Source organism: Pimephales promelas, chromosome 21, assembly GCF_988280905.1.
Source record: "Pimephales promelas chromosome 21, fPimPro1.hap1.1, whole genome shotgun sequence".
In the NCBI taxonomy this organism is placed as follows: domain Eukaryota; kingdom Metazoa; phylum Chordata; class Actinopteri; order Cypriniformes; family Leuciscidae; genus Pimephales; species Pimephales promelas.
The window spans coordinates 19,956,925-19,969,504 of NC_142789.1; the positions used below are offsets into that span (position 1 = coordinate 19,956,925).

At 37.3% G+C, this 12,580-nt stretch overlaps 1 protein-coding gene across 4 annotated transcripts in view; it reads left to right on the top strand.

Annotated features, from left to right (window-relative positions):
* Window positions 1-12,580, top strand: part of ndrg3a (ndrg family member 3a) — a 34,281-nt gene that overhangs the window by 10,929 nt on the left and 10,772 nt on the right. For 3 of the 4 annotated variants that reach the window (XM_039674051.2, XM_039674053.2, XM_039674052.2), the window contains 2 exons: window positions 4,750-4,818; window positions 7,611-7,643. In XM_039674051.2, the coding sequence (XP_039529985.1) occupies window positions 4,762-4,818; window positions 7,611-7,643 (90 nt within the window). In that variant the 5' untranslated portion in view covers window positions 4,750-4,761. Of the gene's footprint in view, window positions 1-4,749; window positions 4,819-7,610; window positions 7,644-11,385; window positions 11,706-12,580 lie in introns of those variants that run through there. The other variant, XM_039674054.2, reaches the window with a different exon arrangement.

Below are 12,580 nucleotides of genomic sequence, written 5' to 3' on the forward strand. Positions count from 1 at the left end.
AAAGCACTATATGTTGTATCTAAAGATGCCATATTGTTGGGGTATAGAATGTCTTTAGTAAATAATATTAAATGATATTAATAATATATAATAAATGAATTAATAAATGAGTAATAAAATGAAAGATTAAATGATATACTAAATCCATATTGAACCCATAATACACGTGTACTTCATTAATAAATGTGACATTACTTCAACAACACTCCATCATGCTTTGAAACATTTGTCAATGCATGTTGTGATTTATTTCAGATCTAGTAGGCATTATAGAGTGTGCACTGCACAATATGCTTTACCTAGTGCATTTCCATTCTGATCCTAGTCATAGGTCGTGTCTCTCAGCTTCCCTGCAAACCCCTTCCCACTCTCCCAGTAAATGGCCGGGATTCAAAGGAAAGTGATTGGACTGGTTGAAATTGAACACATGAGAATGCATGTAAGTGGTCTTTGGTGGATTCCTGAGAACAGGGACAATGACCTTCCACGTAAAAAAAAGGGTTGAATTGTGACAGGAATTAATGGAGCATGTGCTGCTCATGTTACTTCATGATTTGTGTTCTGTTACAAACAGCAAGTGGTTAATAATCAACTAGAAATATGTGATATTAGCATGTGAAGGTATCAAATTTTCATGTTGTGATAATCGTTAAAAGCTTTTATTCTCATTACTTTATTCTATTTCTTTTTATTCTATTTGCTACTCTCTTTAACTAAATGTGTGGAGACAATTTACAGTTCCTGGAACAGGCCAGATCAAATCACCATTCGTGCAAGAAAAAAGTGTGTGTGTGTGTGTGTGTGTGTATGTACAGGTTTGGCCAAATATCCTCACATAAATAGTGAAACCGAGTAGTGAGGGTCCTCACTAGTTGAAAGAGCTTATAAATCGGCCAAAATTATTTATTACTTATTTTTATTAAAATCTATTGTTTTGCACATTTTATGAGGATTAGGGGTTGGGATAGTCGATAGAGAATAGCATTAACCTAATATAAAATCAATGAAACTTTATGCAATATCCTCGCTAATATAGTGAAACCAACGTGTGTGTGTGTGTGGGCTTCAGGGTCTCTTTACCCATATGTGACTGATTAACAGGGTGTTTGGAGGGCTAGAAGTTGATATTTGTTGACACAGTTAAATGTAAAATAGATTCAGCAATGCCCTATAGTAACATTGTCATCTGACTGCTAGCTCTGATCATTTTTTTTTTTTCTGGTATTTTCTTTTCGCAGCTGTGTAGATACACATTTCCGCTGAAAATCTCTGAAATAGGAGGCTGGATCCCTGGGAAGTGTTTTTACATGAGTCACATTTCTTCGGACAGCACAGTCCACAGTTATGCAATACACATGGGAAGATGCTGGTGAATCAGGGTTTGTTTTTGCTGTAGGGTTTACCTAAAGTAGATTTTGATGTGATAAATATACAGAACTATGGTTGTCTGTGAGTCTCAGCCTCGGTCTGCTGTTTTGATTCTTCATTTTTCCTTCCCATCCCTTTGGGAGCCCACTCTGAAAATAAACATCAGCCCTTTTGTCTCTATGGCAACAGTTTTACACTTCACTGAATGCACAACTAGAGTGGGCGGAAACTGAAAATGACATCGAGTTTTGGTGAGGAAGTTAACTCGGGTTAATGAAGCAAGTCAAATCTTGTTGATATGGAATCTTGACTGATTATGGCAGTATGTAAAAAAAAAAAAGTCTATGAATCTGCTAGATATTTCCAGCCAGAGCCTTTCAGCTCAATCTTGGGATTACAATCAGAGGCCATGATTGCAGTTTGACCTTTGCCCTCTGTCCAGATTTGTGGACCGTTTGGCTGAAGAATCTTGGACTTTTGTGGCAAGTCTTAAGCATGCTGAACATTTGTTGTTTTCTTTTTGTGTCGCTCACTCCTCGTCTAAATATTATTTAATGCCCTTCATCCGGATTTGCTGCTGGGATTGCTGAGGAGATTTCCACCTCCTAAGCTTTAAAATCTTAATGTGTGCTAGTAGTTTTCTCACGTTTTATGTAATGGAAGTTTCATTTCATGCTGCTCTGCTATTTCATCGATGAAAGGCACTGCACTGACATGAGGGAAGCTGCTAAACAACTTAATAAAAAAATTATTGAACTGCGTTTTACTCATTATTGTACAGATTTGAGGCAGAAAAGGTTTTGGAAATTGCTACAGGATGTAATATATATATATATATATATATATATATATATATATATATATATTCCAGCTATATACAGTACAGTTCAAAAGTTCAGTTGGGGTCAATATTTAATATTATTCAGTAACACTTTAATTTTATCAAAAGAGATGGTAGACATTTATAATGTTTCAAAAGGCTTGAACCATGAGACATCATCAGTCCGTTGACGTTTGTTAAAATGAAAGCAGCCAGTCACGTTTGGACCCGTCCCAAGGTCAGGAAGATCAGAACTGTGACAATTGACAGATGAGTCTAGTGGAAGTGGGTTAAGCCACGTCAGCATGTCTTTCCACCTTACAGCATGATCTCAGCAGATCTCAGTAGGCACATCATTCATACCGAATGTCACATTTTTGTTGCATCTAGGTTTGTATTTGTTCATGCATCATATTTCTGTTGGTCTCACCTTGAATAGAGATTGAAAAAAAAATAAATAAGGTGGGACTTCATTTGCATAGTCACTCATTAGGCAAGGCAAGTTTATTTATATAGCACATTTAATACACAATGATAATTCAAAGTACTTTACATAGAAGAAATTAAAATAATCAAAACAATTATATGAATAATTAAAACAGTTTAGAGTAAAAAATAAAATAAAATACAGTACAAACAGTCGGATGAACAGTGGCACAGTGCTCACTGCTCATACAGTAAATGCACAGCTAAACAGAAGTATTTTGAGTCTGGATTTGAATGTGACTGACTACTATAGGAATTGATTTTGAGTTTCTTTATTTAAAGGGACAATGCACATTAATTAACATGAGAACAAGGTCCAACATGTAAATGTGCCAGATTTAGCCATACAGGCTAATTTTCATCTGCAGTCACTACTGTAGGAGCACATCTGATCTCCTCTGGAAGCTGTTCCAGCTGCGGCTGGCATAATAGCTAAAAGTGGACTCTCTGTGCTTAGAGTGAACCCTTGGTGTTTCTAACTGGTGTGATCCTAATGAACTGAGTGATCTGTTATTGACAGCCCTCATTCAGTGAGCAGCATATCTGCAATATATTGAGGTCCTTGCCCATTAAATGGTATATATACCAGTAATAATACTTTAAAACCAGTCCTAAATGTAACTGAGAGCCAGTGTAAAGACCTGAGGACTGATGTGATATGTTCATATTTTGTGGTCCTGCTCAGAATCCTGGCAGAATCCATCCTAAATCTTGATTCGAAACAAAGCATCTAATTCTTGCAATATTTTTCAGATGATAGTATGCTGATTTAGTTATTGCTTTGACATGACTACTGAAACTAAGGTATGCTTTCACCTTGAGAACTTCATCTTTGTTTCCAAACGCAATGACTTCAGTTTTGTCTTTGTTTAACTGAAGAAAGTTTTGGCACATTCAACTGTTGACTTCATCAATGCATTGGCACATGGCACACCAGATTGAAAATTGTTAAATTATCCATTAGAGCTTAAGAATTTGTTCAAAAATTCAAAAGACAACTTTTTCAATGATCTTGCCTATGAAAGGAAGATTTGAGATCGGTTTATAGTTGCTTAAGATGGTCTTATCCAGATTGCTCTTTTTCAGGAGGGGCTTGACAACTGAAGTTTTCAGGGAGTTTGGAAAACTCCCAGAGAGAATTTACCACTTCTAGGTCATCTGCTTCTAAGCTTTTTAATACACTTTTGAAAAAAAGGTGATGTGCGTCAAGGGTGCAGCTGCGCAGGTTAATGTTTCAAGCTGCTGTACGGTTTCTTACAAAATGTTGCCTTCAATTTATTCGAAAACAGACATAGTAAATACTTTCTCAGGTTGTGGTCTGATCTGTCTGACCCCAAGAGCAACTCAAGGACGTGTTGATCACCTTCCTTATATTATTGATTTTCATAAATGGCACACTAGTGTTCTCATTAGCAGCAATCAAACACAAGGGATGCAAATAAAAAACAGTTTGTGTGAACGTTCCTGTCTCAGTCCTTGTAATGAACACATGAAGTGATTATACTGGAAGAATGATTTAAAAAACTGATCCTTGCATAAAACTTCAGACCTTCAGAATGTTAATCGCAGACCAGAATCATGCAACATTTATACATTAACTAGCTAGCAGACTGTACCCTAACATCAAAACATCCCAGTTCCCAAGGCAACGGAAAAGAGCAAATTTAATTGTTGAGACATTCCCTTCGGCTCTCAGCTTTTATTACTGTTTACAGAGAGTGTGTAACTGAATGCTGTTTCGGGCTGCTACCCAATCTCAGGTCTACCAGGTTAATTAAAAATAAAAAGGGTGACTACACTTGCGCTTGATTACAAGGGTGGAAATGATTAGAACTCTACTAAGTACATCGCAAAGCGTGTTTTATAAACAGAAATTCAATACAAAGCTCTGTGTTGACTCAGGTGAGGTCTGCTGCAGATGTGACACAACGTGAGATTTGTCTGGGAATGTTGGGCTTTACTAGACTAGATTAGGTTCAACTGAAACCGATAGTGTGCAGTTCACATTGTTTTTTATTTACATTAATAATTAATAGTCATATATTGTGTTTTATGAATGTTTTTTTTTTGTACAGACAGATACAGAGATGGATGAGCTGCAAGATGTTCAGCTGACCGAGATCAAGCCTCTGCTGACCTACAAGGTGAGATAAACATATCAGAAACATCTATCTCAACACATCAGTATGCCTGTCTACTGTATACACATTCATAAACAAGATATAGCTTACTATATCTTTCCTAGTGATACCTCTGTCAGGTTTTACACAACAAACACACATCTTCTGTCTTGTACATACCAAAAATTGTGTTTTTATAGATCCTAGGTTTAATACACTTATATCTTTTTCTGGTAGTTCTGTTTATTTATTTTTTTGTAACATTTATTATTATTATTATAATTATTTAAATGTTTTGAATAATTGTAAAGCCATCAAATGAAAGTAAAATGATAGTTATCATCAGACCAGGTGTAAAGGCCCTCGGAAATGGTTTTGATTCGATATTGATTTAAATCCGGTCACTCAAACCACTTCAGGAGGTTTCCAGACGAAACCAGACAAGTGTAAATGCTTCTGGTTGTTGAAGCCACATATGTAAATTTTCATCAAATATGATGAAAGATATGACAGCGGATTTACCAGATATGACAGCGCTACTGCAACACTGCAACAATCAGTATCTCTTTAGCAATTCGACGCACAAACTGAATTAAAAAAGTAAAAATAGCTAGGAATGAGCTCCAACTCCGTCACAATTTTTTGGTTTAGATTTTCCAACACATTCCTTAAGTCATTCTTTCTATTTTTACCAAAAAAAAAATGTACAATATCATTTGTTATGAATAGTCAGCTAGATGCAAAAACAGCAGCCAGACTTTTAGCCGTCGCTGATATGCACATTGATCTAACACAATATAAAGCCTATAGACACAGCAGAGCTTATACTATTGCTCTTTTCTCTCTGTAATGCATCGTGATGCTCACGCACACACGGCACGTCTCACAATTCATGCATTACACATCTGTGCCACACTCTCACACGTCTTTCCTCCTCGGCTCCTCGTGTTAGAGATCTGTGTTTTCCTGTAGCTGAGGTAAAGTTCCTCTCTACCTCTGTGTTTTTCTTTACTTCATCAAACTGAATAATTCATTAGAGAGCATGAAGCAAGTGAAAACAAATGGAGATGGAACAGGGGCGGATGGGGAATGGTTTAAGCAAGAGAAAAAGTGGAAGACTGCAATTTAAAGGATGGGAATGGGGTTGCCAAAAAATGATGCACAATGAAAGATCTTTCAGTCCAGTCCAGAATATTTTTTTTCTTCCTGCAGCCCCTATTGGCAGAAATGTTCATAATGGCATCCCAGGGTTTGTCAGTTCTTAAATCTTGTCACACCGCATCCATATAAAAATGCTAAAAATAGAAATGTAAATGTCATACACCCATTAGTGCTGAGTGAGGTCGCCAGTATAACGCAATAGGCAAGGGACAAACGTTTTATGGGTGGTCCTTCTCTCATGTTAAACTAATGAATTGGCTAAACCATAGAGCAGCCATAAGGTTAAAAAAAATGAAATGATAAACTAAGCTAAAATCTATCCAATTTGACAATACTGGTGTGGTTGGAAATGATTTCGGTAACACTTCCTTTTACAGTACAGTACTTACAGTGTACTTACCTAGAAAGTACTGGCTAATATAAGGTAAGTACATGGAACAGGGGTAGGTTTAGGGGTAGGTTCAGGGTTAGTACTAGTTATTACCCAGTAATTTTACTAAAATAAGTACATAGTATTTACATGGGTAACTGGACTGTAAAAGGAAGCTTTACCATGATTTCATTGTTTTATGTGTATTGAAGCAATAGTTCCCTTTCAAGGTGGTCACTTCGACATTACGTCATACTGACGTATATGGGGAACTCCTCCTTTCTTTATTTCCACTGAAATCTTATAGGCTGGCCAATTGACGTAAACATGCAAATGCTGTCCGGTCCGCGGGCAGTATAAATAGCATGGGCGCGCCAATTGTGTCAGAATAACGACTGAACACTAGCACAGCTGATCAAATGGCGAGCACGGCGGTTGACGTAATGTCTCGTTCCCGCTACTCAGGGAACCGAGGTTACGATAGTAACCGGAGATGTTTTCCTTCAGGTTTTTATCAGTACACAAAGGGGGTTGGTAGAAAAAAAGATAGTGTCAACTTAATAGAAATTATTTTTAATATTTATAATTGTATAATATCTTTCGCTTAATGTTTACACACATTAAATAGTTAATTAGAATTATTTTCATTACACTTGCAGGTGGGTGTTATTAGTTTTTTCCTTTGAAATACAAAAAATGTTGTGACCGACTGTCAAGTTCCATAAAACACCAAAAATGTATCATAAAAGTGTTATAAAAATCATCCATACACCTTAATTTTCTACATTTGTGTTTCACTGAAAAAAACAAAATCAGCATAGAGGGGTTTAAAAAGACATGATGGTGAGTTAATTATGACATAATTGTATTTTTTGCTTTATTAATGGCCTGGTTTCACAGACACGGCTTAAGCCAGGATTAGTCCTTGCTTCAGTTAGGACATTTAAGTAGCTTTTATAAATGTGCATTAGAAAAAAAGAAATTCTGGTGTTCACTTTGAGACAAAACATTGGCACTAACATATGTCAGTGCAAGTTGCTTTCAGTTAAAACAGCTCAAGCATTTTAGTCTGGCACTAGGCTTAAGCCTTATCTGTGAAACCAGGGTAAATACGTAAACTGGAGGGACTCGCTGACCTCTCACTCCACCTAGTGGTGTCAATATAAAGAGCAGCAGTGGCTAGGAGAGAATAATTGATAATATGATCAACATTTGACATTGTTAGACAGTTTTTAAGCACCTCAGTGAGTAAGAAATAATCAAATATCATCTCTTTTTCCTACAGAACTCTCAGAACTTCCAAGACTTTGACTGTCAGGTAAGAATCTTATCTTACATGTATTTCATTAGTGGATGAGATAACAGTCAGCTTTATCTCTTAGATGCTCATTAGAAGTGACGGGATATGGATATTTTAGGCTGTTCAACCTTCATATTTTAATATCAAAGGTGCTATTTTAGGAAATACATACTATTTTGGTGTTGAAATAAGACTCACTGGACTGGAGGATATGAATGTACTTTCATGATACTGTGTTTGTGTTGAAACTTCTGCAAATCAGCTCTGACAGCCATCAACTGATTTTGTTCAATTGAAACAAGTCAATTTAAAATAAAATAAGACAATGTTGTAGTTCTAGGTACTCAAGAACCTAATGCATGCTGTAAAGCATATCATGCTTATCCACACTGATTATTTTCCATTCTATTGAAAATTGATAATGATGGTGGTTGATATCTTGAAATATAGATGTATGCATCATTTACAAATTCATATCTGATTGGGTTTTTTAATGTCTCTGCTGCAATGAGGAAACAGAAATGCATCGTCGTGGATTACATTCTCCTCTTTCAGTGCAGGGGTCTCAGATGAGCTAAATATAGCGTCTGCAGCTGTTGAAGTGAGCATGCTCAGACTCCTGCATGACCTGGTTTACATTAAATAGTGCCTTTAGTATTCCTTACTCAGCAAGCCTCCATACACAAGCTCACACACATTAAGTGTTAGTCAGAGGATGGGCCGACACCGAGCCAGCCAATCCAATGTCACTGTAGTATTGAGTGCTGCAGAACACCTACATGTGCATGAGATGGCTTTGGTTTTAGGAGGGACTGCTCTCTGCTGGTGAAGAGACGTAATGCAGTCTGTGGGGCCATTCACGCAGGATGCATTTTTACATTCCACTGTGCTTTTCCATGGTTTTTGCACCGAGGCGTGTTTGACAATTTTGTTTGTGTCTTTTGTTGTGCTTGACACGACATTCTAAATTAAATTAAATCAAAAGGTAAACTATCCAAAACCATGTCTTTTCTAGACATTTTTTTTTTACATTCCACTGCCTTGCTTCTCGCATTTTTAACCACAAAAACGCATTTGTGGCATTTGTACAGCCGTCCAAAATATAATGCAAAAAGAAGATAAAATTGAAACAGTCTATTGCCATTTTAATGTCTTATAGGTTTATTGCTTGTCTTTTGGGGTGTTTTTTTTTTTTTGTTTGTTTGTTGCAACTGCAGCCTCTTTTATTTCTCAAATATTTGTTTGAACAGATTACAGATTAATGGATTACATCTTGTTTTTGATATATATGAAGTTCTTGTTTAAACGTTTAATCTTTTATGTATATATTTATTAATATTATTTTTATTCGTCTTAAGTTTGCCATTGCTTTTTTCTTTGTTTTGTTAGCCAAAATACTTAGATCTCAGTTGGGGATTCAGCTCTCTGAGCCACCTTTTAGAGACCCTGGTTTTCCTTCTACTCTTAGCCAATAGTATTAGCCGAAGCATCTTGTGCGAATACTGCAAGTCATCACGACATGTTCATCATTATTCAGAGACTATTTCATCCTATAGAGGGCACCAGAAGCTCAGAGTTAGGCAAAGTCATATCCTTTCCTTTAATACAGTGTCATTAACATATTAAATAATATTCAAAATAAGCAAAAGACTGCTGCCCAGACAATAATTATTTATAGCATGATCACATCTCTGATCCCCTGCTCTTTGAGACCTTCTCTCAGACTCAGCCATCAAATAGGAATATAAAAATGTAACCCAAATGCCTACAATCATATTGACCTTTCTCTTTTTCTGTGTCCATTTTCAGTAGTTTCGAATGTAAAATACATTTTGTTGATTATGAAGTTTCCAGTCAGTCTCGACAGTCCTTCATAAGGCCGTGTCTGTCCATTTTGCCCTCTGGTGTGCACACGCTCGGCTGAAGGTCACTCGCACACGGCACGCTCCGCAGGACTGCTCACTGAGATGGAGAGAGTGGCTAACACAATCTGATTTATTATTGAAGTGGTGGGTTCATCAATAGGTAATAAAACCATGGGTTGTACTTTATTGTAAGGTGCTTTTGTTACAGTTTAAGCACAGAGTAATATTAATTAACATACTGTAGGGTTAGGGATAGGAATAAAACACTGTACATACCTTTATAAACGCATTGTTCTATTCCAATCCACAAATGCTGACTTCTCTTGCCTTATGTGGTACAGCTCCAGTTGTGTTAGCTTTCCCTGACTATTGTGTTTGTCTATGGCGGCCCCTGGGGTGCAGCACAGAGGCTTACTGAATGAAAACCAATGTTTCAACCTCATCTATTGATAAATGGAAGCAAAGCAAATCAATAACCTATCAGAGCCCAAGATCCGCAGAGAGATTGCTCAGATGATATACCACAATGCACCTCTGCTGGGTCATAATTCCTTCAGTGGGGACAAACTGTGTTCTGGAACCGTGATTATTTATTGCAGTGGTGGAAAACACAGGGGAAAAAACATTATTGTAAATCCAAGAACATTGATAATAGGTTTAGTTTTTGTTGTTGTACTGATTTGATGGCTCATTTTAGTAATTAGTTGTTTAATTATACAATAAAGTATTGGTTCTTGACGTGTCACAATCCACAAACCCCTAAATGCATATGCTGTAATGACCGGTGATTGCAATGAATGGAGATAATCAAGTAATAAACCAAACAAGGTTACACTTTGGAAATCACTAGGAGAAATATAGCACAACCACGTAAACTAAGGCGTATACAACACCCAACCAAGAACTGGGAGGACTGAAGGCTTAAATACATAAGAGAGGCTGATCAACAGAACAGAGAACTGGTGCGTTCCCTGAGATCGACATATTTATCCATATAAAATAATGTACTATTGTTTTTATATACTGGTACACACAATACTTTATATACAGTATCGACTTCTATTGTCTGTATGTACAGATAGTTATTTGTTATAAATACTATATAACCTAATCCTAACAGGAAACTTTCTGCGTTAAAAAAAAGCAAAAAATTTTATTTTTATACTGTTCTTATAAATGAGGATGTGCTGAAATGGAGGGTTTTGGAAGGTTTTGTCAAATCTAGCTAACTTGTCGGTGCAAATATGACCCCAAAATATGGTTAAGGAGACACACACACACACACTGTTTTTTAAGAATATTATTATTATTATTATATAAATATATTATATTGAATATTCTAAATAAATGTTCTTAACTTTGACATCAAAAATGATGTGTCCAATCAAACTGTAAGGTCTTATTCTGTAACTGATGGGTGAGTTTACATGTACTCATCCGGGGAAATCTTGAGACTAAGCAAAACTATGCAAAGGTAAAAGAAATTTTTTTTATAGTTTCATGTGATAATCAATTATGCTTTTTATTGTTGGTCTTAGCCCCCACTTGATAAAATCAAATCTGCCCTGAGGCAAAAAAATAAATAAAATTAAATTAAAAAAACATGACAAACCCTGCCATGAATAAAATGTATTAATCAAAATAATTAATCCAAATCAATTGATTTGCAAGGTCAAATCTCTCTGCATCTTTTCTCTTGAATCTGAAGCTGTGAACTGGTTGCCCCCACCCAAAAACAAATCACAAAGTGCAGTGGAGAGCGTCATCCCTTCCTCGCCCTCTATGTGTCTGCCCCACCCCTCTCATCCCTGCTTCTTCCACCTCCCGCCCACCTGACTTCCACTCGTCCAATCAGAGCAGGGCTACCGTATGCACAAGCAAGCACAGCCTCCCCAGCGCAAACCGCAGTCACTTCTTTCTCCTCACTCTATCTCCTTCTCAACAGTCTCTCTCTCTCTTTCTCTCTCAAAACATACCTCCTCTGTTCATTTATTTCACTCTCGCCCTCTCTCCTCCTCTGTCTCCCCTCCCTCTTGGATCTCTGCCTAGCTACTGCTCTCCCTGTCCGTTCCCCTCCATCCATCCTTCAGCCACTCTCTCTCGTGGATCCTCCCATCTCCTCCTGTCTCCTCTCTGAAGCTGTCACTGTCTCGTGTGTGGAAACATGTCAACCGTTCTGGATGTGGAGCAGAATCCATGCACTGGAAATGCAGTGGTGAGTGTGTGTGTGTGTGTGTGTGTGTGTGACAGCCGAGGGTGATTCCTTACTCCTGATTCCTACTATTTTAGCCTTGGTATCCTCCTATGCTCTAGCAGGAATGTTTGTACGTGCATGCATGTTGTGGTTGATGTGTGAGCAAGTATATGTGATTCGTTCCAGTGAGGGATGTGTGTTGTCTTGCATTAGTCATGCGAGTCATGCGCCTCTCTGCTTGTTTACCTTATCACAGATTAAAGCAGTCAGAGACTAAACTGTTAGTGACAAAGATCTTCATTTTAGGAGCTTCAAATATACATGATTTACTCTAAGATGATATGTTGGTGCAGTCGAGGGATTGTCAAGTAAATAAGGATTTTGTGGATTTAAATATGGCACACGTCCATATATGATCATCAAACGGTCTAATAGGTCAAGCAAATCAAGGGCATTTGATATGGAGCACTTAAATGCGCTAGCATTACTAGCAGGGTGTGGTTGGGGATATACTGTGTGTGTGTTTCTAGGAATGCATATGGATGGTGTGTACTAAGGTCTGGGATGTGATCTGTGTTGAATCAAGTTTGTGCTGTGTAATGGCTCTCAGGCTTGTGGAGAGATTGATGCTATTAGCTGGAGGAGCGGGGGTGGGGGGCAAAGACTGGGACTGTTGGCTTGTATTCATTCATATACCTTGGCTTAGCCTCAGTTTCCCAAGAGAGAGCTGCTTTGATTGTCCTTTTGCCATGTTTGAATGTTTGCGTGCAAGGACGTACATATTCAGGATACAAGGGCGCTACATATAAATGATTTAAGTCGACTAATAAAAAAGTGAGTCCAATAGTAATTTGATTATTTTGTAAATAAATACTGTTTGAATGTAAGAAACCTTT